This window comes from Bactrocera neohumeralis, chromosome 4 (genome assembly GCF_024586455.1).
Source record: "Bactrocera neohumeralis isolate Rockhampton chromosome 4, APGP_CSIRO_Bneo_wtdbg2-racon-allhic-juicebox.fasta_v2, whole genome shotgun sequence".
Taxonomy (NCBI): Eukaryota; Metazoa; Arthropoda; class Insecta; order Diptera; family Tephritidae; genus Bactrocera; species Bactrocera neohumeralis.
The window spans coordinates 38,830,401-38,858,169 of NC_065921.1; the positions used below are offsets into that span (position 1 = coordinate 38,830,401).

At 35.2% G+C, this 27,769-nt stretch overlaps 1 protein-coding gene across 1 annotated transcript; it reads right to left on the minus strand.

The window, feature by feature from the left end:
- Window positions 1–176: 176 nt before the first annotated feature.
- LOC126756440 (endocuticle structural glycoprotein ABD-4) lies at window positions 177–12,661 on the minus strand. The gene is made up of 3 exons (XM_050469507.1): window positions 12,523–12,661; window positions 5,253–5,383; window positions 177–1,682 (listed from the first exon to the last, which is right to left on the minus strand). Exons 1-3 carry the CDS (start codon window positions 12,529–12,531, stop codon window positions 1,415–1,417), a joined length of 408 nt encoding a protein of 135 aa, XP_050325464.1. The 5' UTR covers window positions 12,532–12,661; the 3' UTR covers window positions 177–1,414.
- Between the last annotated feature and the right edge of the window lie 15,108 nt (window positions 12,662–27,769).

A 27,769-nucleotide genomic window follows, 5' to 3' on the forward strand; every position in this document is an offset into this window, starting at 1 on the left:
TTACTCATAAACCAATGTATTAATTATGAGATTTTGCCTCTTTGTTGTTGAATTCATTGCAACTTTTTAAAATTTCTGAAACTACATATTTCAAAATGCTTTAATGAAGATCTAAATTATTGAGGTTTTAAATCGTGAGTAAACGATAACCTTCGAAATATTCAGTAAAAGACATGTTTTAATTTTTAAAGAATCTTTAATTCTTCGTTTGCATTTCTTAGTTCATTACACAGATTTGCATAACATTTGCGTATAAAATGTACATTTAAGAGAAATGTAAATAATCGTTCATATTATGTACTTTACATATGATACAACAACATTATTTTGATTTATACACTAAATTTCCGTACGTTTCTTGAGTAAAATATTTAATAATTTTTTCTTTACAAAATATGCATTTCCTTTACGTGTTTTCTTTATATAAAAAGCAACAACAATATCACAAGGGTCCGAAGCGATAAAGTTCCGGCGACTACAAAAACAAATTAAGAACAGCAGCAGAGAGAAAGTCGAGACAGTGTTCAACTAAGTGAGAGTAATTAAGAGTTCAAGAGAAAGAGGTGCAAAATTAAATAGCTTACGCTGTGAAAGTGCAAAGGACAAAAGTAGCAAAAGTGGAAATTTGGAAGAGAGCGTAGAGCATGCTGGTGATATGTTGTATTTGTGTTAAACTTTTAGTAATATTGTGATTGATTGACTTTCGTAGTGCAGTGAAATGCTGAGTATCATTGTAGGCAGAGTATAAGGCGTGTAGGATGCGGTGCACACAGCGGAAGTTGAGGCAAAGTGAAGTGGCGTGAGTGTGTTTTACATTTGCTAAGAGTAGTGGGAGTAGTGAGCAAATGCCAGTTGATAACTACTACATTATTAATATTTTTATGTATTTTTTGTTTTGTATATTTGATTATTATATGTTTTTGTTTATTATATTTAACGGTTCATTCAGTCAGTGTACTTAGTAGTTTGTTTGAAGCTTTTCCTTACATACATTTACACATCAGCTCGCTACACAATGCTTCAACTCACGAGTGCTATGTTGCTGCATGATTGCTTTTTGCATACCCTTCGTGTGTGCATAACGTGTTTTTGTATGTGTGTGTGTGTGTTTGATATAATTATTTTAATTTTTTGCGTATGAGCAACGTGTCCACATTCGTCCCTTGGTAAGGGTTTGTCTAAGTATATTTACATATTTGAGGCTTTTTAGTATAGTACAGCAATCATTTCGAAGGATTCACATGGCAAGGAAGATATTGATAAGGATATTAGAGGAATGGATTGTTTAGAATTGTTGCGTTGTCACATTATTACAGTGTGTGTGTGTGTGTGTATGTGTGCAGCGCGAAAGAAACTATTTTTGTGCTTTAACGCCTTTCTTTCGCATGCCACGCATCGCTTGCGGTTGAAATGCTTAACGACGCTTCGCTGGGGGCAAGCTGAGCAAGTAGTCGAGTGCCTTCTGGATTGCTGGTGGGATTGGTGGTGGTGTGGGCAGATGATCGCCCTGTGGCTGGAAGCCATTCTCATCGTCGGCAGCATAGTTGAGCGTAATCAGGTTGCCCTCGGGCGAGGTGTAGCTGACGGAGCCGCGCGCAATGATCACATCGCTGGTGTCCGCTGAGGTGGCCTTCTTCAATGTGCCGGTCTCCTCGCCCTTAATGCCGTTAGAGGTTTCATAGCTGTCAGCAAATAGCAGTGGGTGGAAGAAAACGCAAGAGAGAGAGAGAGGAAAAGTGTGTATTTAGTATCATTTTTGTAAACAAATTTATATTCGTATATATATCAGAATGTAAATATTTTATAAAAATATACAAAAATGTCACTTTTCAAATTGCCTAACTTTCTAATATTACTGTTGCTTAATTGGTTTTTCAAACGCTTCGCGCCTTTGACGTACACACATTGCAAAGGCATTTCGTAAGCGCTCGCAGAAGATCAGAACCGGTAGTTGAGACATTTGCTTATTGCCTATGCCAGCACCAAAAAGCAGAAACATGACACTGCACAGCGGCAGGAACAGGTATTTCTTCGGAATTTCACATTGATTTAATTAAATGTTATTAAATTTTGTCAATTTAAGTATAGCGCAATAATAAATGAAATTTATAAATTGTCATTGGGAGATTTGCGGTATCGCCGGCTTGGCGACGACGTTAGTCACGTAGAAGGCGCTATAAAATTTAAATGTCTAAATTTCGTCGAAGTAGAATTAGCGAGTGAGTCGTAAAATGATCAACTTTGAAGAAAGTTGTGCTATAAAGAATAATCTAATGTAATTTATTTGTATGCTGTGGAATGCTACTTTGGAATTCATGACTTTTATTTTTAATTTTTGTAAAACGGTGTGGTGTTCAACTAGCAAATTTTAATTAAGTTCACACGCAAATTCGAAATTAGCAAACATTGAGGTAAACCAAAGAAATAGAAGGAAAGAAATTAAGAGAAAACAATAAAAGACTAAGCAAAAGTCTATAGCATTAACTGTAATGCAAACTGACCGATAAAAATCAAGTTCATCTTTGTATTTGTACAGGGTATTATAGCTTCGGTGCAATCGAACTTAACTTTTTTCTTGTTTTAATACGCTATGGAATTTATGAAGCATTTTTGTAGCGTTTGCTGATGAATCGTCATAACCGAGTTTAATTTGAAAGTGATTATAATATAGTTAAGGGGTTACGGCGTTCAAAAAATCGAAACTGTGTTTTTTAAGTCGGTTGGCAAGATTTCTCGAGAACTACTGAATCGTTCTTCATGAAATTTTACACAGGTCTTTGAGAAACAATTGTTAAAGACTTGGACGAAGGATGTTTATTTAGATTACAACTATTTGAAAGAAAATGTCCTGAAACTTTCACTGAAATTTTAATTTTTTGCTAAAATATCTGCCACAAATTTAATTTTCTGTTTTTTTCTTTCGTCCAAGTTCTAAGTTAAGGTTTTAACTAAAACACACATTTTTTCACTTTAGATGATCCTGTAAGAAGTTATCCTGCCAACGTGGGTGCATATATTTTGTGAGTGGTCACCGGACAAGGCAATCGCAATTTTTTCCGAAAAATTCATAATTTTTTTTTATTTATAAAGCATATTTCTAACAACAAAAAATTCGAATAAAATACTTATTTTTTTATATGAGAAAAAAATTGTTGATTAAATATTGATTTTTTACCAAAGGAAACCCAATTAACCGCTTCAGAGAACTTCACAGATTCAAAATAATGAGTTCGACAGAATGTTAGACAAATTAGACCAACTGGTGTGGTAAAAAATAATTATAGAATGTATAAGATTATGGTGGTCAATGTTTTATTACAATATATTTTACTTTGAAACTTTTTAAAGTTTGGTATAAAAATACTTAGCCTTTTGAAGACATATCTATTTTATTTGACATGAACCGCGAAGTGGGTTAAATTGTACCTCTTTCAATACTCTATTTAAGAAAACTCAACTGAAGCTTTTTTGTTGGAATTCTTCCGAACAAGATATTTTTACAAAGAAATGCCTTTTTGAACTTAGACAAGATTGAAGTTAATCAAATAACATCGCTTTCTCTATTGGCATAAATAAAACGTTAAAAATGGTGTATGTAGGTGTCTTATACCAATGTCTTCTGTGGGTCCTACTAATACTATATTAAAGAAATCGACGATTTTTGGTTTAATTCCAAAAGCATTAAAAAACTGTCTTTCTCAAAAAAAAAAAAAAAATATTTTAACCTTTAAGTTTATAATAAAATAAAACTTAATTTGAAATTTAACACAAAGGAATTCATCATCGAAATATTAATAATTTTTTCAAAGCAACTCAATAATTAAAAAAAAAAAACATTTAATTCATTTAAATTTGGAACACGAAAAAATTAGTTCTTTTTAGTTTTTGTTTTATTTAATTTTACTTTTTTTTACTGAAAATTCGACATTAATTTTGATGACATTTTAGTTTGCGCTTAATATAAACAAGTTAAGTTGGAACATAATATCCAAAAATATGCAGAATAATAATAAGAAATATAGTTAGAATAGTTTTAAACTAGCTGAGAACATTAGTTAGTATATTAAAAATTGTTTATTCGTGGAAAAGGAAACCGGCAAATATGTTGTTCTCACAAAGCTAGTTTTTGGCACTTATTTATTTACTATAAATAACAAAATTACTATTGAGTTTTAATTTCAAACGCCTGCTTAGAGCGGATAAACTTGTAAAATCAGTATAAATTGTCGACTTTATAGGTCAACTAGTGTCCATTTAGCTATTTATTATCGTAACTAATAGCACAAGCAGATACTTATAGAATATTCAAAATAGAATGGTTGCGGATTATTACAAAACTATGTAAATTATTTGCTGTGACGTAAAAAGTAAGCTTTACCAGATATATGTATGTTTTCTATTAATAATCTGCTATGTTTTGCTAGATGCCGCTCCTCAACTGAGCAGTATTATAACTGAAAAAACACTTAAGATCCGAACTTGAACTTATTTTGCACTCGTAAACTCAGCGCTAAATTATTGTGACTTCATAAAATGGCGTCAAAATACATACGTGTTTATTTATGACAAACTGCAACCATTAAATTAAAGATTTGGCGGTTAAGCATGGAAAATATTGCAGATAAATCAGCGTTTCATTGAATAAGCCAAACTTGTATGGCTGCATATTTGTGTTGTTGACGGGCGTTGAGTAAATTAAAAATTTATATGGCCGGCATTAGAATCACGGCGACGATAATAGTAAAATTGTCAATTTTTTTTTTAATTTTTTTAATTTTTGAAAATGGAAGAAAGCCAAACGCAGCGCTTTGTTTCGCGGAAATCTAGTTTATCTTTAATTTATCTTTAATGTTTAACCTTCTACTTTAAGCTCTTCCTTCTAAGTGAGTTATGACAGCTTCAATGATTTACGTCGCGATTCATTAAAATTTGGCATTCAAAATCTTTTTAGAAGTTTTATAAGCTTTGCTTGTTGACAAATAACGCTGAAGCGCGCGCCAACGTTAAGAATTTTTTGATTTATCTGTTTAATTTTTAAAAAGTATTAATTTTTTTTTGTACTTTGCATATTTGGCACATTAAAATTCATAAATTCGTAATTCCAATAGCCAGTAAACGTCAGGTTTAGTTATTTCAAACAGCTGCGGCTTGTATGGCTGCGTAAGTTCGTGTCTTAAGTCTTTTGTTGATGAAGTGTATAATAAAATGCGAGCGCCGCAAAGTATGCAACGCATTTGTCGCTCGCTACTCACTTGTAGTTGTAAGAGCCGTCTGGTTCAATATTCGATTCTTGACTAACAATTGATGCACCTGCCTCACCCTGCGCTTGCGGTGCGGCAAACACTGCGGACGCGGCGCAGCCGATCAAAAGTAATGTGATTTGCTGGAAGTAAAAGAATGGACGAGTATTTATTAGTTACGTATGGAATATATAATTGATATTTATAGATAATAATGCTGATTTTGAATAAATTAGAAATCATTGAAAAGTGTTAAATTAAAAAGAAATTTCTTTCTGTTAAAATGTGATTGAAAGACATTTTTTCTGGTATATGATTTAGGTAACACTAAACCATAGTGAAATCCTTTATTCCTACTCAATAACTTGTTTAAATCTTACAGAAGTGAATGAGTTAATAACCAGTAGTACTTGTTGTTGCGAATTGAAGTTTAAAAAAAATTGCTTTTGCAACAAATTTATTGAGTTTTAGTTGCATTTAATTGTATTGTTATTTATTTGAAAAAAAAAAAAATAGAAAAAATCAATAGAAATCAAAGGCAATTTTATTTGGAGTTTTTGAACATTTTCAAAACACTGCTCATATAAAATGTTAACTATTGTAATTTCGAGTGGAATTTGATTTCATAATGAATTTTTCGGAAATCTTTCCGTAATTCCTCAATTGAAGCGTAGAACACTTTAAATTGAAATTCGCTGTTTATTGCTCCAATTGATTGGTTTTTTCCATTAATGAGATGAAATTTGCAGGGAAAAATGTGTGCATATATTTATGCATAGATTTTTGTATAATGGTATGTATATATGTACATATATAATACCATCAGTTGTATCAATTTACAATCACTTGAAAATGCACGTTCTTCATTAAAGCTCAAATCAAATTTTAATTAAGTGTGCTTCCATTGGTGAATACGAAAGTGAATGTAGGTTACAGATGGCGAAAGGCAGTCATACTGCAATCAAAAGATAATGCTCAAGTAAGAAGTAGAGTTTTTTAGTATCCATTGCAGATAATATTTATATTTGGAGCAAACGAGTAATTTGTTTAGTTAAATGCATTAAAATGAATGAATTTAGCAATCAGTTTCCAAAGAGCAAGTGGAAAACTTTATTAGTGATACTTAGTTATAAGAAAAGTGAAAAAAATATTTAATACATTTACTATTGTAGTAAATGGGCCAGGATATGTAGACCAAGACAAAGAATTTCGTAAAAAAACTTTGCGTTGGTTGAAGTAGACTATGAAAGGCTTAAGCTTTTTGAAAAATCTTCGGTTGAATAAAAACTTATTTTTGTGCCTGCTTTGGGCACGTGAGTGCATAAGTATCATCTACCGATATCGAATCACTATGGCATATGGTTGCCATACAAACTGTACGAATAAAATCAAGCCTTTTTATGGAAAACTTTTTTATTTGGCGAGTTAGCTCCACGAAATTTGGCAAGGACTATTGCGCAAAGAAATTATACAATATAAATAATTTTTTTTCAGATCGGATCATGCTATATGATTGATATTGATAGCTGCCTTACAAGCTAAATGTTTAAAATCAAGTTTTTCTGTGGAAATTTTTTTTTTTATTTTTGTTTGTTATTCTAATGTTTTTTTTTTTGCAATTAATAAAGTTTTACAAAATAGCAAAATTATATTTCTGAGAAAAACAAAGAAAGCCCCCCAAAAAAAAGAACAAATCAATAAGTCTATCATCAGAGGCAACATTCGAATTCCTTTCCTTTCATAATGTGTGCGAATAATGAAAAATTTGCATAATCACTAACAGCAAACACCGACATTAACCATTTACAAGCACAACTTCAGCTACATCACTAACTTTGAGTTGCTGAAACTTTTCTTCATATCCCCACACACACACAGTGCAATCAAGACAATCGCCACCCTTAATTACGACGGCATAACAAATTACCAACTATTATTGCACAATTGACAGTAGTTCAATAGTTAATCAATATTTTTACTATTTTACTTATTTCCAACATTTGCCCATTGTATTTATGTGGCTGTCTTCGTAACACAGTTGCCAATGATTTATTTAAGTGCCAAGCAACAACAACCCACAATTACAACTACTCAAATCGACAGCGACTTGACAGCTCATTGCGATGCCATTTTGAACACCTTTATTTATGAACATGAAATCTACGCCTCGCTTGTTTGCACTCGTATGCAATTGCATACTGATAATGAGCACGAGTGTGAGTACTCATAGGCACAGCAGTGTTTGTGTTTGTTTTTGTTTTTGTGTACTTTTTTCATATACAGACATAATCAACTGTTTATTTGGCGGCTTTCAATGGGCAACAACAATGCGCTTAATGCATTTAATTACAGCAATTTGTTTGCAGCTGCCGTTGTTGTTGTTGTTGGCGGCATTTTAAAGGGCGTACTTGTCGTGCTGATATTTCAATTTGAGACGCGCATCTAATTTGCATTAGTAAGCGCATTATTTGCACGAGAAGAGCAGCCCTGCCGGCTTGAGCTGTGCGCGTCTTTGGCAATTTCGCATTTTTCTTTTAATTGTGTGTGTGTGTAAGTGCTGTGAAGGCAATATTTAGCGCTTTTTAGTTCAATTTATTATTTTGTTGTATTATCTGCCTCCTGAGTGCCTGAGTGCCCATTCACAGCGTCTATTGTTGCAGGAAATGCGCGCTGCAAGTCGAAGTAACTGACAACGGTTGCCCAGAAGTATGAAGGCTTGTTGTTTTTGTTGCGCAAGTCTTGCGTGCAAACATTTCTAGGCTTTATTAGATTTTTCTAGAGTTTTTCCATAGTTTTTTTTCAGATTGCGTTCTTACAAATTTAAATTATTGTGCAATGTTTTTTGTAGAATCAAGTGCATAAATTAAATATTGCGCATGCGCTCGTTCGCACGTTGTTGTTGTAGTGCTTGGGTAAGCAGCGACCGAAAATTGTTTAAATATTTGCGCAAAATATTTGGTGAATAATGTTGTTGTGTGCGAGCTGCGCCCACAAAAAGGTCCAGCATATGTGACGGCGTTGCCACTGCGGCGAAGACAAGCAATGCCTCATAGCAATATGTGCATATGTTTACACATGTATATGTGAGCGCCCATTTTTCAACAATTTTTTTACCGAAAAACGTATATTTTTTGCGACATGTCTGGGTTGATATTTCACGAATTACCACACGCCAATATGTCTGAAAACAATGCCTGTTATATATGAACAGATCTTACATATGTATACATATGCACATATACACACTCCAATGTATCGACATTGCTTTGCTCTAGTCTATTCTGCGCTACGTTGTCATCTGCTGGCATTCAGCAGCTCTTCAGTGGCTCTGCGCGCTGCTTGCCAGTAAGCGACTCAGCCACGGCGCGTTGACTCTTGCCATCAAGCGCTGCTGGCCGCGCTGATTTTTATGCGGTATTTCACCCGCTAATCGTTGCCTTTAGCAGGAAAATTGTGACAAAATTGCCCCCGTTGGAAGCGCCTGTTATGCGCGCCGGCGCATTTGACCTTTTCACATACCATAATGTGGCATGCCAATTGCCGCGGGCTTAGCTGGCGCACCAAGCTGTCGTTGCAGCTCCGCGCCTTAAGCGCGCTATCAGATAATTGAGCAACATTTAATTGTTGTCGTAATGTGATGAGTGTGGCAACGTGCTCGGCGGCAGCTCCTACCGGGGTTGGCACTGTTGCTGCCATTGTTGCACAGGAAAAGAAGCAGCAGCAGAAGATGCCACAAACGCCGGCATTTAGCTTAATTTTACTTAAGTGCTGTTGAATTTGTGTCCAATTTTCTTGATTTCATTTTAATTGTTTACGACCAGCACAGCGCTCGATAATTTATACTTTTTGAAAGCTTCATTTCCTTATCGCATTCAAAAATGCTGGATGTGGCAAAGACATGGATGCTTCGACCACAATTAAATGTTTGAATTTGATATCTGCGTCTGTGTTTATGTTTGCTTTTGACTTTTGCTGTGGGCGTTCGTGTTCACAGTTCATAAATTTTACTGTTTTTCTGTTTGCCATTTTTTATGTTTGGCTTGTCTGATGTGCTGCGCCAAATGACCCCACGCTTTGTGGCCTGTATTAGCTTAAGCAATTGTCATGTGGTTTTTGTAGAAAAATAAGGTTTATTTGAAGTGCTAAATGTCAAATAAACTTAGTGGGGAGCTTTGTCGATTGTAATTTTGGTTTTTTTGTAATTTTTTTTTAAATTTTTTTTGCGAATGCACGCTTGGTTTTTCCAAATGTTTTTTTATATAGTTTTTGCTGGTAAATTATTAGTTTTATAGATTTTTGAAGATTATAATTTCTTTTCAAATATGGATAAATGAACCAAATATGAAGAAAGGTAAGAAATTAGTTGTGAATTTGGAGAAGAGTTCACAAGTTTAGACAGACGTCTGCATGATAGGAGCGATTGAGCTGTTCCAACCAATAATTTTTAATAAACAATACTACAAATCGTCAACTAAAATGCAAAAAAATGTAGCATCACAAATTTAAAGTAGAAGGAAAAACGATATAACAGAAATTACTCATGTTGAAACAAAATTTGAGTTTTGCTTATAAAATGTTTATATATTGTTTATATATGACAGTAGAAGCTGAATACTTTATGCTACATATATGTCATATGATGTAGTAGATCGTGGAAAACTCAATTTCGATTATTTTGATGATGCGTTGTTTTGAACTTTAGGTGACGATATATTCATATCATTTTATAAAACTCAACCGATCTTTAAATGTTAAACAGGTCTTTGAGATACAATTCTTAAAGAAGATTTGGACGAAGGATTCTTTTTTCGTTACAACTATTGTCAGACAAAATTTTGTTTTTCAGTTTTGTTTTGCCTTCGTCGAAGTTCTAAGTTAAGGTTTTACCTAAATACGTAATTTTTTCAATTTAGACTATCCTGTAAGGAGTTATCCTATCACCAAAATGACGTCGTAATGGTCGAGTTTAAAATATTTTTCCCAAAAATTTCAGAATTTCTTTCTTAATAGTGTATTTTTAGACCAATGAAAAATTCTAAGAAACTATCATGTGTGTATTCACCATAAATCAGACCAGTTGTATATTATTTTATGTTTAAGCTAAGTGCCTGCAGTTGACAAATAATAAATTCTAAAGTTTTATTATCATAAATCATTTCAGCAAGGCAATTCAAATATTTGATGAGTACTATAAGGGCGTTGAGAAATGATAATGATATTGTTGCTTTTCTTGTTTTAAAATAGAAACTGTATACTTTACAATCATTGTAAGCTGATGTTGTTGTAATATTGAAAAGCATGTTAGCATATTTACGTTATAAATAAAATATTGCTTTTAACTAGGAATTTGTGGGTTTTCAGTTTAATTTGTTTGTTAATTACATTAAATCTTCATACTGATGATGCAAAAACACTCGTAACTTTGATAAAACCCAGTGGCGTAGCTACAACTTCGGGCGCCCTGGGCCAAGGATGGATGTTCTGCCGCCCCCCTTTATCTATGTACCTTCCTACAAGTGTCATGAGGTGGTTCGAACAAAAGTGAATTTTTACAAAATACCTTCGATATTAAGTACATAAAATTTAGGAACTAGAAGCCACGCTAATTCTGAAGTTCCACAATTCTCACAATACGGTTTTTTTTTACAAGACATCTTATTAAACGCCATAGAAAAAAACCCATTTTCTGCCTATATCTTGTACATTTTTGACACAATTTGCAGGAATTTTTGCCCAAATTGGAGTTTTTAAATACCATTTTGCCGCCCCCAAGACGTTGCGCCGGGGGCGACGGCCCCCTTCGTCCCCCCCTGGCTACGCCACTGATAAAACCCGAATATATTAATCCGTTGTAGTAATTTTTAGCAAGTATTCAAATAATGCAGACAAAAAGGTTACTTCATAAAGAAATATTACTTTTAACACATTCTAGTTTTAAATTGTTTTCTTTTTTATTTTTAGTTTTTTTTTTTGTATTTTGTAATCATATGATCTAGTTAAAATTGTGCAAATAGAACAAGAGCAAGAAAGTGGTATTTTTTTGTTGAATATCCCTTTACATTTGATTATTTATTACAATACCGTTATTATCATTACACTATCGGCAGTGCAATCCGAATAATTAAAAAAAAGAAATAATCGGAAAGCAATATGTTTTTGTAATTTTGTTTCTGATGCTTTATTTATTGATTTCTGGATCTTCAACGGTTTTGAGCTTGAAAGTATAAGGGAATAAAGTGTGCCACTTTGAGGACTTAATGGTTGATAATTCCCTTAAATGTCTTTTAAAGCAAAATTAAGAACTCGTTAAATATATGTGTTATTTTTCAAGAAAAAAATATCCATACAATTTTCCAAACACATAAATAATAACCCCTAATAGTTCAACTCATAATCAGCAAATTATCATTTGTTTTTGTTTAGCTGTAGTTACCGCTCAGCACAAATTAACTCCTTTTTGATAAGTTCTGACATTTTATAATTTAAATTGATATTTATATACTTTGAAACCTTCCAAGCAAACTCTTTCAATAGTACTGAAAAAATGGATAAAATGATGGAATTTTGATAAAAATTGAGTTTAGATTTTACATAATAGATCGAAAAAAAGTGTTTCTGAGTATTTGATACTTTGGCCTATACAGGATGAGATAATTACTACAAAAGCAATGAATGTTACATTACTTCAAGTCACTATTATTATTGGTTTGAGCGCATGCAAAAGTGTACAAATCTGGCTGGAGAATATTTTGAAAAACAATAAAACCATTTTCGTTGATAAATATTCCTATTTTCATTATTAGGCCAGAAATATATATAGCAGCCCTCGATCATTCTTTTAAGAAAAAAAATTAAACTCCGATAGTGTGAAAATATAATAATATATCTATATTCATATTACATTATTTACTACTCATCATTTGGGTTATACAGTAACTATTTCAGGTCTTCTAACAAATGTGATCCATTCTGTGAAAATTCGATTGATGTAAGACTACACTTGCTTGAACCACTTCGTTTACAAACGAATACGAACACTACTGAGGACATTTCAAGCAAACGGATTCCCAGAATTTTAAATGCGTAACATCTTTGCTAAAGAAACAAAGTCAATGGTTTGTTCCTAAGAGGACCTGAGTTGTAAACCACAAGTTTCAGAGTTTCCTTCAAAGATTTTTACAATTCTTGTAAACAGTTTACAAAGCGGTAATTCACTTGCAAATTAATCTTCCAATATGCAAAATTATTTCAGTTCAAAAGCTTACGCTTACGCGCCACTTACAATTTTCATTTTTTCACAAATTTTTTCTCAACACTTGAACACTGTAACGTTATCCTTCGGCGCACTCGGCGTTTGCTTGTAACTGGCTGTCTAACGGTGCAAGAACCCTGCTGTTGCTTGTGGTTAATTGCACAAATGCTTTGTTAATGATCTCATAGCTGGCTGGTGGCGATATTTATACGCGCATGCGATGAGATGCAACCGGGATGAGCTGAGTTTCAGCTGAGATAAGCTAAACTATGCGCGCGCTGCACACGGTGTACGGAGAGGCAAGAAGCAGCGCCACTATGACAACCGGCAATAGCGACAGCGACAACAATACACAACTAACAACAACACTACAGCTATTGTACGCGCAGATAACTGAATGGGAAGCATTGCTAGAAGAGGCATCAGCATCAGCTGAGATGTTGCCGATGGTGGCGATGAAGCTGCCGCGTTATGTTGCTGTTGGTGTTGTTGGCTTCCGCCGCAGTCAGCAGCAAAGTCGGAGTTGCAGCCGCGCTGCCAAAGGTAAGCAATGCAAAGCACAGCAAGATAAGTTGAGTGCAAAGCAACAACAACTCACAAAGTGCTGTATGTTTGTAGGCATCAAAACAGCAACAACAACAACAACAATAGGTATAAAATTGAGTAAATAACGTTATGTAGTTACCGGTAAGAGAAGCTGCGGCAGCGGCGGCTGATGTGGTGGCTGCAACGAAGCGCAGTGACGCTGACGTCAACGTCGGCAGCGCTGCTCAGTTAAACAAAAGTGCAAGTACAAACCGTTTACTTTTAATTTGTTTTTATTTTTGTTTTCGTTGTGAGTTTTTGTTTTTGCGCTTTTTGCGAACTAACTCTTAGCTGTGCCTTTGAAATTTGTCTTCGGCAGCGTCGTAACTCAACACTTTGTCGTTGCGCTTGGTGCTTTTTCAGCAAGTTTTCAAGATTTATTGAGTTGAAATTCGGTCTGCGGATGTGCACACCTAAGGCCGACGTGAGGTTTTGCGGTGACTTGCTGCCCCAGCGCCTCACTGCCTCACTGGCTCGGTGCCACGGTGTGCGCGTTGTTGTTTGTGGTCCCTTTACAGCGACGGCTAACATATGTCTGAATGGCTGGGTGGCTATGTAAGTGTGTGAATATGTGTGCGCGCACATTTTTCACCCATTGCCCTGTCTGTAGAGCGCGCTTTTTGCAGGTTTTTTGCTTAATTTGTGCGACGCGGCGCATGCGCAACCTTAAGTTGATGAGCTGCCATATCTGATGTGGTGGCGTAGTTTTGATGGATGTGTAAAAGCGATAGGAGCATTTTTTCGCTCCAACTTATTAACACTTCACTAGTTAAATGTATTTTGTTTTTGTGTTGTGTAAAAAAATTTGTATTTATCTAAATTGCACTTGCCCCGTCTATCTTCATCTATAATAATATAAATTATAGAAAACGTGTTGCAATTATTAAAATGAAATTCGTCATTGCCAATAACAATTAACTGCGCATATTTATTAGGTGACCCTGCTGGTTGGCGGAAATTTCCGTTTACTGTTAAAAAGCCAAAGCATTTTGCGTCTAAATTTCTGTAATTAGTTTTTTCTTCATTCTAATGTAATCAGTTTTCCAGCGGCAATGCTCTGTGGTTCACGAAATAAATCGTTATTGCATTTAAATGTATTTAAATCAGTGCTAATCGGTGTGGCGCATCAAGATGATGAGTTGCTGCCGCAGTAAGTTTCTGGTGGTGGGGCAGTGGCGGGAAATCGCCGCTGTTAGTGGGTTTGTTTTTGGCTTGTTTCGAGCTATTGCGCGATTCATTACTCGTCGTTGCTGCCCATTTTCTGTTTATTACCTACTTTGCACGCCCGCTGCTGCCATTGTCGGGTCAAAATGTCAATTTTGTATTTTTAATTCGTTTTTGGCATTTGTTTATGTGTGTGTTAAACGAGGAACAGTGTGGTAAGATTCAGCAAATGAAAGTGAAATTAATATGTTTTGAACTTTATTTATTTGAAACCATACTTTTTTGCTCCTATAAGACATACTTCTGAAAATTCTTTCCAGAAAATGTACGGAAATTTTTTTTATCATATTTTTAAAACTTCCAACCATTGACTTAATCGCATGAGAAATAATTCCCATATGCCATTTCGTGCATGTACATAAGAACAGATGGGCGTCATGGTTGATGGTGCTCATTTAGATCATCTTAATAAATGCAACAAAATGGTGGCGGCCGATAGATTGCCGACCGAGCTATTCAAAACGGCGGCGAAGAACTCATCAGCTTCTTTGTAGTATATGATCGGACGAAAGCATGCCCAACGATTGGAATTTAAGTGTGCTCTGCCCAATCCACAAAAAGGGAGACCCCACAATCTGCGCCAACTACCGTGGGATAAGCCTCCTCAACATCACATATATAGTTCTATCGAGTGTATTGTGTGAAAGATTAAAGCCCACCGTCAACAAACTGATTAACTTTATCAGTGTGGCTTTAGGCCTGAAAAATCAACAGCTAACCAGATATTCACCATGCGCCAAGTCTTGCTTTTGACAGCACGAAAAAGGGCTGACTTCATGCTGCTATGTCTGAATTTGGTATCCCTCAAAAATAAAACATCTGTGTAGACAGATGTTGAGCTAGCAAAAGCTTCGTCAGGACTGGGATAGACCTCTCGGAGCCGTTCGATACCAAACGAGGTTTCAGACAAAGTGACCCCCTATCGAAGGACTTCCTCAATTTAATACTGGAGAAAATAATTCGAGGCGCAGAGCTGAATAGAGATGGTACAATCTTCTATAAGAGTGTACAACTGTTGACGTACGCCGAAGATATGGATATCATTGGCCATGGTTCTGCTTTCTCCAGAATGGATAAGGCAGCGAAGAAAATGGGATTGGTAGTGAAAGAAGGCAAAACAAAATATCTCCTGTCATCAAGCAAACAGTCGTTGCACTCACGACTAGGCTCCCACGTCACTGTTGAGAGTCATAACTTCGTAGATAGTTTCGTCTATCTTGGAATCAGCATTAACAACAACGTCAGCCTCGAAATTCAACGCGACTGAGTAGGAAATTGAGAAGTAAAGCGTCAAATAGTGAAAAATAAGAACGACTGGCGCGCTGTTGTAAACTCGGTTATAACCGGGTAAGCGGTGTCTATACCAATGAAAAGGAGGAAGTATCCAGATAACGGACTTATTCATGAAAACATTGAATGTACCCTTGTTTGCGTTTCAAACAATTCAGGCATTTATCAATAGCAGGACGCCCTGATGCTATTAGTATTGATGACTCTGCTCAAATAACCAGGAGACTGTCTACCAATCACTTACAGCAGCAGGATAGTGACCCGATTGAACCCTTTGCATAAATTTTACACTTTGATTATTTTATGACTAAATTGGTTGGACCAGCCGAAAACTACCACTTCTTTTTCTGTCGTCAACTGTAAATGTTTATGGAAAAGGCGAATAATGCGGTAACAATCATTTTTAAAACAAGTAAGGAGGCGATAAGTTCTGGTGTAGTCGAACATTTCATACTCTTGCAACTTGCAAGGGTCAAAGCTGAGGAAATACGTTCAGCTGTTCGCATGATTTTAGGTTAAAACCTTTGCGAAAGGATTCTACAGTCATTATTCGACGAAATTGAATGAATCAAAATCAAATTTTGTATTTTATTAAGTTATAATGTAAGCTCATTTAGTTTAATAACTATATTTTACTTTAGCTCAACGAAAATTATATTACATATAATCATCCTCAAATGAGATACATATATCTGACATAAGCTTAACCGAAGAGGCTAAATTTAATATACTGAGTTGATGTGCTTAACGTTAACTAGAAGATCGGAATTGATGATATTGACCATATGTGGTATTCCAATTACTTCAAATAACCCCACAAGAAGTAGTCTAATGGTGTTAAATCACAACTTCTTGGAGGCCATTCAATGTCACAATTTCTTGAAATAATGGAATCTCCAAACTTTTCTCGCAATAATTTGCTTGTTGCACGTGCTGTGTGGCACGTAGCCCCGTCTTGTTGGAACCAGAAGTTGTCAAGATCAACTGCTTCCAGTTACGGCCAAAAAAGTTGCTTATCATCGATCTATACCGCTCACCACTGACAGTAACGGTGTCACCAGCTTTCGAAAGAAGACGGACCGATGATTCCACCAGACTAAAATCTACACTAAACTGTCAATTTAGATGAATGTAATGGTTGTTCATGAATAATTTGTGGATTTTCTTCGCACCAGAATCGACAATGTTGTTTATTTAACGCAGCACTCAGAAGAAACTGAGCCTCATCGGAGAAGATGACTGTATTAAAAGTCCCGTTTTCGTTTTCAGGTTGTTCCAAAGCAAAATCAACAAATTCACGACGCTTACGGTAGTCCAATGGCTTCAGTTCTTGAGTGAGAATAATTTTATACGGATACAAGCCCAAATACTTTCCCAAAACCCGGCAGATTGTGGTTTGTCCCAATATTTTGAGAACGACTTGGAATCGACAAATTGCGGTCCTCAGCAACACTTCGCCGAACGGCAGCAATATTTTCGTTACTTCGAGCGGTGCTCTGTATTATTGGCACTTGAGCATTATGTAAAGAAAATGCGCACTTGAAATTTTCAACAATTTGACGAATAGTGTGCTCATAAAATGGCAAAGGCACCTGGAGAACGATTAATTTTATGTGAAAATTTTATTTCTATCAGTTACAATTTGCTAACCGTTCCACTGTGCAACATTAGCAATATATTTATCTATAACTAAATTTCTGTTTCGGTGTATGACTCTGCATCGCCGTCAAATGAAAATGAAAATGAAAATTCGCGCAGGCAATTGCGCCGAGAATTTCGTGACAAGATTGCCCCAAAAGATTTCATTCAATGCACTGTGAGCATCTGCTTTTTTATGGCGTTTGATTGCTTTGTTCTTGCGGGTGTTGCACATTGTGCTCATGCACTGTGTGTGTTACTGTGTTTCTAGCGATATTTATTTATTTTTTGTTTATAGTGGGATGGGACGCTGAAAGGCAGAAGCGTTGCATTTGATTTGACTTCGATCGGGTCGGAGCGCAGCATTGTTCACAGCCATTGTCTCATTGTAAAAATGGGAGTACATACAGACACGTTGGCATGTTGGGAAATTTGGAATTTAAAAATATTTTAAATTTTTTCTAAATAATATTTATTTTTTTGTAACAAGAAGAGTTGGTGTGTAGGCGTTGGGCAATTGCGGTGTACAAATACATTTTATTAATTAAAAAAAAATTATTTCCAAAAATATATTTAGGCAAATGATAAATCACTTACATGTTTTTTTCCCTAAAAGTTATTTCGACAATTAATCGCCGCACATTATTATGTAATGAGGTGCGACAAGTTGATTGCGCCGCCTTTTTGGACACTAGCAATATTTCAATTTTTTTGGGGATTTTTTTTCGAAATACGTACTTGCATGTGAGTGTGTGCGTTTGCTTGTATGATGACATAGTTGAGTAGGTACAAATGTCACTTGTTTCTTGTCTCTGCTGGCATTGCCTCGCAGTCAAAATCTTCAGTCGTGTTTTCGCCATACAAGCGCTTGCATTGACATGTGAGTAATTCACGTACATAAATACATCTTCTGCCAAGAGGCCCATAAATGCCCAAAGAAAGATGCAACTAGTTTTTCTACTCGCTGCCTTGTTGTTGTTTGCTTGTAGTTTAACCATTGACTTGTGCTGAAAATTAGTCAATCGATGAGAGAAGTTCAACTTGATGCACACACATAAAATTAATAATAGTAATAATAGAAGAAGAGAGGAGCAGAAGCACCGGTTGTGGGTTGTTGCCAACCAATTGCCAATTGCCGATTGCAATGACCAATGCAGCTGACTTATGTCGTACTTAAATTTGTATGTGTGTGTGTGTGTGTGTGTGTGTGTATGTCGGGTCGGTTGGGATGCCTGCATTTTTAATATCTCAATAAAGTTGATAATAATTTCATTCGAAGGTCAACGTGTTCTTTAAATTCACTTTTTATTCGCATTTGCATCTGATGCCTCACTTGCACAACTACATCCACACACTCGCATATATTTTTATTTGTCTTCATTTTGATTACAAAAGTGTAATGAATGTTCGCTGGTAGTCTTAAAGTGGCTACTTGATGAGCATCAGGTTTGCTATAAAATTGCCATAATGATCCGTTTAACTAATGTTTAAAAGCTTAAAATTTGCATAAACCTTTGCTCATACCCAACATTAATTGCACCATTCAAAGTAAGTACACTTTGATTTGTTATTCAAGATGGTCTTTATTTGAAATTGCAGAGCTTATCTGGTTCTAAATATTTCTTTGTTAATATGTATTGATGAATTTCCACGGCGGTCAGCAAACCAAAAATCAAATAGGTACTTGTGATCGGCGAAACTGAACTGGTTATATTTACAAGGAGGTATAAAATCCCGAAGGAACCTTTTCCCTTATTAGAGGGCTCTTGGCAGTACCTTGTCGAATAGGTCAATTACTTGGGAATCATCCTTGACATTATGTTATGTTGAGGTGAGGTTGAAGAAGATATTGGTTGGATTATATTGTTGTAAAAGAACTTTTAAAAGTGGAGAGGACTCCTACCAAAAAGTTTTGCTTTGGCTTTACAAAACCATGATTAAACCAATACTGTTCTGTGGTGTATTTGTCTGACGACACGCGCTCGGTAAAGCCACACTCACTAAAGAGCTGGAACGTGTTAAACCAGAGGCTTTTATTGGCATCAGTGGTGCACAATATACAAAACCAACGATGGCACTTCTGCCATTCTACTCAGAGTACCCTTGGACATAGCCGGCAGATGCATTCCTGCAAAGGGTGCTATCAGACAACGGAAAATTGAACACATTACAAGTATGTCCCAGGTTCTATGAGGGACATTTCGAAATGCTCTCTCACTGCGACGGCATCCCTAATAACTTGGACACTACGCCATGGAACTTATTTCTAGCGGCGTTTTCTCTACGCATATACATCCGAGATATATGTGCGTGGGGAAAAGGTACGCATTGAGCCTTTTCAAGGATGGATCGAAGCTAAAGAAAAGGGTTGGAAGAGGAGTATTCTGTAGGAAGCTTTCAATCAACTTTTGTTTCAAACTACCAGATCTCTTTAATGTCTATCAAGTAGAAGTGGACGCCGTTGAGAGCAAGATATCCTTGCTCGCTGACAGTCAGCTCAAAGCTAGTCAAGGAGTGCATAATCTCACTAGCAGTAGCATCAAGCTACTTCCGTATTAAACTTGTCTGGAATTTGTAGCAAATTGTAAGACTGATGAGTTTTCAAGACAAGTCACCTACACCCAAAGGGTTTCCCTGTCTTCATGCACTCGAGCACTAGATCTATGAGCTTCGCGTGAGCTCATCAAGCAATGGTCGGCGAACGGTATTTATGATGTTGTCAACTCCTTCTGGTCCAAAGTAGAACGCAAAAGGTGCTTTGAAGTGCTAGCTCCTAGCAAGGCTCATATCGCCGCTTTGATAAGAGTTCTAACTAAATGCTGTCTAATTGACACTCATGCGGTGAGACTACAGATTTTTGAGAGATTACCTTGGCAAAGTTGAAGAAGGTGAGGTTATAACATCTAGACAATTTTTCCTCCACTTTCCCCAGACTAAGGTTAAATCATCACGGTTTCCATACTTTTTTTGAACCCGACAAATTGGCTGGGAGTGAGATTAGATGCCTCAATATATTTGCGGTTCAGTTTCTAGTAACGATAGTATAATTCTGAGCATAATCGCAAGGTCAACTTTGAACATTTTCAGCGAAAAGAAAATCTTTAAGATACAACTCTCAATATTCAAATATCCCTTTCCGTTATATAGAATTGTTCTGGGAATAAATATTGGGCTAAAGTGTGTGGATTTTTAAATAGGGTTGCAATATATCCATATCATAGTTACATTTTTTTTATCTGTTTATATTTTAATGGATGAGATGGTATATTAAATTAACCTTCCCGAGTAATATAGTTTCCATATAAAAATTTGGTTGTGTTCGGTCAGCTTATTTGACAGCTATATGCTATAGCAGTTTGATATCGAATCAGAAATAAGAGCAACTTCTTATCTGGAAGAGATTTTCTCTGAATTTGAATAATAAGATTGAATGCTATTTTTGCTGGTACTGGTACTGAAATCGTCATATTTGGTTTAAATTATAGGATTCGATTTGATTAGATTAAAGATCTGTATCCAAGTTTGCGACTTAGTAATAGTCTTTTATACGAGGAGTGTTCAAAAAACAAAAAGTAACGGGAACTTTAAAATTAAATTTTCGCTAGCTTGGAGAGTCTAATTGTCATATAATTTTGATACTCTTGCAACATGTTGTTAGAGAGGATAATAGTTTATATATAAAAGATCAGGATGACGAGAATAGTTGAAATCCGAGTGACCGTCCGTTCGTGCAAGCTATAACTTTAGTAACAATTGAGATATCTTAATGAAACTTGGTGTGTGGGTTTGTTAGCACAAAAAAATTGCAAGTTTGTAAATGGGCGCAATCGAACCACAGCCGCGCCCACAAACCCTCATTAACCAAAAACTGATGTGTAACAGTGTGAAATCAGTAGACTTTTGTTCGAAAATTCGGGCAATGTCTGAGATATACATATGTATAATTGAAATTCAACTATAGTATTTCTCTGGCAATGGGATGTGTGTATGTCAAAAATGGGTTGAATTGAACCAGTACTTTCCTTAGCCCCCATATACTTAACATAAAGATAATCGAAATTCCGTGTGACTTTGTACTGTATATATCGCCCAATATGTGAGTTATCCTAATGAAAATAGGAGAGTGTGTTTCATTCATAAGAGTGTATCTTTGTGCCTAATTTGAGCGAAAACTTGGCCTGGCTCCTAAATAACTAATATCAGGATTTTCGAACATCCAATGTTAAAGTATTTTTCTGGTTTTGATTCTTGCAAGTTGCAAGAGTATAAAAAGTTCGGTAGCACCCGAACTTGTTCTATTATATTTTATACAAGTCCCTGAAGTACAATAAAATTTCCAGCTGTATTAAATATTTATGTATTTAAAAGAATTAGTTTTGGTTCCAAAAAATAATGCTTTGCAATACCTTCACAACTCTCTTACTTTAGCTGAGCATTCTTTACCCACTCACTTTTTCAAGTTTATACTTGGATTTAACCAGAAGATCGAAAATGCGTACATACATATATTCAAAGGAGGAAGGAAGAACAAAAGATCTTTGGTCTTTGGTCAAAACTCCAAGGACGACAAAATGTAAAAATATCAAAAGGAGAAATTATGATTCCATTTCAGGTTTTAGAAATAGTTTAACCTAAACTAAGTTCGAGAAAATTTATTTTTGATAAACCTTCTCTAAATTGAAATTTTTTTACAAAGGAAACTAGATGGGTTAAATCAGTCTTCTTCTATGCGCTACGATTATTGTCTATTTTTAGAGCTTTACAAATCCAATCGAATGTCTAGTTACTAGTTTTATATCATGAACAGGGTTTGTTAAGTTTGCGACGATGCTTGAAATTATCAAAAGGAGACTTAAAGTATACATATGAATACAAGGTCTGTCGCAAACGAAACAGGACTGTTAAAAAAACAACAAAAAATTAATATTTTTCAAAAGTTATATTTTTTATTCAAAGTAGTTTCCTTGTGCTTCGATACAGCGTTTAGTCCGGTCAATTAGCATTTCAAATGAGTGTTTAAGGTCATTTTTCGGAATGCTCTTGAGAATATCGGTCGTCGCCTTTTGGATAGCTGAAATGTCCTGAAACCAGTGTCCTTTCACGGGCAAATGAAGTTTTCCAAATATATAAAAATCACAGTTTGCAGGATCAGGTGAGTAGGGTGAGTGATTAATGGTTAATATAGAGTTTTTTGTCAAAAAATCAGTGACAAGCGTCGATCGATGACAAGGCGCATTATCGTGCAACAGGCGCCAGGACCCTGCCTCACGGTATTGTGGTCGAGCACGACGAATGCGTGACAAAAGACGCTTCATAACACCAAGGTAAAATACAGCATTAATCGTTTGGCCAAGTGGGACGAACTCTCGGTGTACAGTACCCTCGGAATCGTAAAAACAAATCAACATTGTCTTTTTGACTTCTGAAGACGGCCAACTTCTGATCGTCACAGAGGTCCTCACCACCTTCTTGGAATCGCTTAAACCACTCATGCATATTACTACGGGATAGGCACTGATCACCATAAACTTTTTTCATCATTTGAAATGTTTCAGTAAACGTTTTCTCAAGTTTAAAACGAAATTTAATATTTGCTCTTTGAATTTTACGACCGATGACCAAAAGCTGCTGTCACTTTTTGATCGATAACATCGATTGTAGTTATCCAATTGTCTTAAATTTTTACGAAATATCCACAAGATACCAAACTTTTTATTTCATATACCCACCAATAGGTGGCGCCACCAGAAACAGTTACATTTAAAAAGTTCTGTTTCTTTTGCGACAGACCTTGTATAAATGATCAGCGTGACGAGCTGAGTCGACTTAACGATGTACGTATGTCGTCTGTCTGTATATATATGAACTAGTCCCTTAATTTTTGAAAACTTTCTCAAATTTTGCGCACAATTTCTTCGAGTCAAAAATTAGCTTTTTTTTATATATTGCTATATCACATACATAACTGTTAAACAAATAAACTCTCGGAATCAAGTTCTTGTACGGAAAACTGTTTCATTTGAGACAGATTTTCACGAGATATCTTCACTAAATTGGGGATGAATTCTTTTCTGGGGCAGCGTTGCAATCTCCGAGGAAATTGTTCAGATCGAGGTAGTATAGCATATAGCTGCCATACAAACTGACAGATATAAGTTCTTATAAGAAATATTTTGTATTTGTTAAGGGTATTATAGATGAGTTTTCTTATTTAAAAATAATAGTTATGGAATTACCTTATCGTGACAATATATCTTTTAATGCTGAGGCATGCTTAAACAAAAATTATATACCGAATTATGGTTAAATGCAAAACATGCTTTTAGGTGATGTAATGCACAATGCATGTCGTAGGTCCATTAATCAAGAAATAGAAGATATTCAGCGTCTGGCATGCCTTGCAAGTAGTTCCGTTTCCAACCACAGTGCAACAAAAAAAAAAAACAACTGCAAATGATTCTTTAAAATGTCTCACCATCAAGACCAATTTGTGTCATATTATAAAATGACTCATAAATCTAAACGCATGCGCATACATACATACACCGGTAGGCCCAAGATTGTTTACTGTGCAACAAATTGAAAGCACACGGTGTTCTCAGCCATATATGCTTACCATGCAACCCAGTGCACTTAATTCGATACGAAATCAATATGTATAACAAGGTTATTGCCAACAGCAGCGAACGTTTACGACAAACTGGCACAAACGAAGTAAACAATCATAATTCTTAAGCGGAGCAGCAGATGACTGCGTTTAATGCACAATTAGCCAAACAAGTGGCAACGTGCAGCAAGCAACAACACACGAAATAACCAAAGCAATTTTGCTCTAATAAATCAATTAGCAATTATTGCAAAGCGAGTATTAATGTACGATGAAGAACGTATGTGTGTATGTGTATTGTTTGTAATATATAAATATGCAGATATGAGGTTTGTTTGTGTGAGTGTGTGTGTGTGCCTTAGGTACAGATGAACGCAGGTATTTTTGCTATGGAAGTGCAATTCATCTACAAAGTGGCAAACTATGTAGACGCCAACAACAACAGCATCGCGGATGCAACATTAGATGTGTGCGCAAGGTCAATGTTTACAAGTTGCAAGATTATGTATGAGTAGACACATACACGGACCCACACACCTCATAATGCCTTTCTGTTACGTCTATGCTTAAGCAAATGCCATTAAAAGCAGCATAAAGCAAATAGGAGCGAAATTCAAAAGCAGTCAATAAAAAAAAAAAACACAGAAAATAATGAATGACAAGCGATAAAAATGCCATGAAAACCAAGCTGCAAATAATAATAATTTTAATACGAACAATCAACGTGTCTTCGGAAAAGAAGAGTGTCTGCTAGTTGCCAACACATACATATTTACATTTATATTTTTCTGTTTGTTTCTGCTCACCTACATAACTCATAACTGCGAAGACAATGGCATCAATGTTGCCATTCCTAACAGTGGCAGATATTAAATGGCAGGTGGTTACATAAGAAAACAAGAACAAGAAAAAGCGTTAACTTCGGTTGCACCGACGCTATACCATATTACCCTTCACAAACAAATAAGTTTCCATACCAGAACCTGGTTTTATTAAGTCAGTTTGTAGCTATATGGTCCAATATCAGCGGTTCCAATAAATAAGTAGTTTCCTGGGGAAAAAAAGGACGAGATCACGATCGATATGTCGAAAGCTGAGAGGCTAGTTAGGGTATATACAAACGTTTGGACGCACGGATTTTTATATATATTTTCTATGTATTCCGACGTTTCCTTCTTGGTGTTACTAACTTCATGGCTACCTTGTTCAGGGTATAATGATTCGTCACTGTGTAATACAGCGTCAATCGTAAACAGCAACACTAATAATGCAAACTAATAAATATAATTATGTTTGATATTATATTTGGTGGGAAAAAAGTCGAAATGGAAGATGAGTTAAAGCTAGCGATGTCTCTACATATGCTAAGCAAAGAAAATTAGCAATTAAAGCGAAAAATGATGTGCATGACACTTAAAAGCTGTAATTGTATTCACATACTTAAGTACATAGATAGCAAAATGCATACATATATACGTAGCTTAATTACATACTTAAACAGAAACGTTGGTGCTACGAGTGTGGCACATGTGTAGCACGTCAAAAGTGAAGCCAATTAAATGAGTGTGGGATTGGCATATTTATGTGCTGACAAATGAGCATGCGCTTAGTTGCGGAAATGTCTTAATTATTGTTTAAAATTACAGTCATCATTTCATATACATATGTATATGTGTGTAGTCGTTCTTAGGATTATAAAAATTGTTGTTTTAATATGGATTGCACGCTTTCAACATGTTGCAACAGAGAGTGTAACACTCTTGTTCTTGTTTGGTGTCTAAAATGTAGAGCTAATCATTATAGGTATAGAATTATATACTCGCATACATAAATGATCAGGATGACGAGACGGATTGAAATCGAGGTGACTGCATGTGCTTCAAACTCGATGTCCGTTCCCTTGTCCTTTCCTCTGTCCGTCTATCTGTCTGTACGGGCAAATAGTAAAATATATTGGTGACACTGATTGCTCTTCCTCGGCACTATAAGAAGTTTCGTACTGTAAATGGGCGCGATCGAACCAGTGTCAAGCCCACAGTTTGCATTAACTTTTTATATAACTTAAATTTACCGCAAGTTCGAAAATAATTATATTATTATAGATGTGTGTGGGCTAGAGTACCTATTTTACCTATTTTTTACATAGAAACACATCTTTACGAGAAAAAGATGCTTCCGGAGTTTCATGAAGATAACTCACATATTGACCTATACATATGGTTTAAAGTCAAGCGAAATTTAGAAAATTCTTTTCCTTTATACATACATACATATATGGGGACTAAGCGAACCAATGCACACTGGTCGGTTTCATAGGCCAAAAATAAAAACATAAAATTTTGAAATTTATTACCGTTTGTATCAAGGCTATTTCCTAAAACACCAATAAAACTAACGGTAAATAAATTTTTGGTCTATCCCATTCGTAGGGGCTACGAAAAGCAAGAGAAGTGAGACAATAAAAACACACCGACTGTGCAGTGAAAATAGCTTAAAACTTAGCTCGTATAATAAATTAAATTGCGATATAAAATCGTGTTTAATCCCCATAAATCGAAATGAGTATTGATAATAAAGGCATATGTTATATAACAAAGTAGTTTTTATGTAATAATATATTGTTTTATTATTTTAAAACAATTGTTTTATAAGTGCCCTTTTGAGTAGTATGTTTTTCCTTATACATCGATTTAAGGTATACAAAAAGTTGTGATCCCTGTCTCGCCCTTAAATGAATCAAGTTTTTTATATTAGTTAATATTTTCTAAGTCTATGCTTTTGATTTAAGTTGCAACTTTTTGCAACTTTCTTTGTTACTCATGTTATTCTACCAGGCATGCGATTTTTTGTGTGTTTTTTTATAATATTTTGTATTTTCATATTCGTGCATATTTTATTGTTTTTTATGTTTTTTTTTCATCATACATATGTATATACACATATTTGAGCTTTGGTTTTTATTTTATCATTTTCTCACTTTTATCAAATATTTGTTTTATACGTTATTTTATTTAGGCACATCATATCGGTGTAAACTTTCACGCCTATATACATATTTTTGAATTTTGGTGTTTAGAAAATGTGTGAAGAAATATCACTTATCACAGAAGCAAATTTAATAAAGTTTCATTATTTACTTAATAGAAGCTTCGTTAACAAAAAACTTGATATTAACTTTTAAAAAGTTTCAAAGGAAAAACAGTTATCCTGAGCCAATTAAGGTCTCAGAATCTGATGTTGAAGTTGAGATAAAAAAATTATTGGACCACATTGCGTCAGAAATGTAATTAATGAACGGAATGAGTCCACTAATTACCTATTATCAATTGGAATATGTGGCTTTGATGGCAATTCTGGTCAGAGTGAATATAAGCAGAAATTTGAAAGTAATAATAGTAATAATTTGGAAGACAATAATTTATTTATCACGGCATATGTCCCTGTATAACTGATAATAAAATCGCAAAATGATGAAGAGCACAAACAAATTTGGAAAAACTGCAGACCGACCTTCGTCCACCCGCTATTGCCGTCCTGTTCGAATTCAATTTGAAAAGGAATTAGTTTAATAAAACCTCAATGCACTAGATTTGCGCTAGATCCTGCAAAGGAATTAACTTCAAAATATTTCTGGTATTATCTTCCTTCGTCAGTCCGTAAAATTTTAACTCACGCTCCTGATGTTATTCATTATGCACCAGTATCAATTATAGAGCTCTCATACGAATCTGCTGAGTCAAGCAATAAGGACGTTAAGATGTATCGACTCCATCATACATGAAAGAACTAACGGATCACTACAAATCAGGGCTTGGTAAACCGATTGTTTCTGAGCTTAGATCCTTTTACCACCAGTGAAAGAAACTATCATACAAAAGTAAATCAATTTTATTAAATTCAGTTTTTGATTTAGTTAAATAATATTCAAAAAAA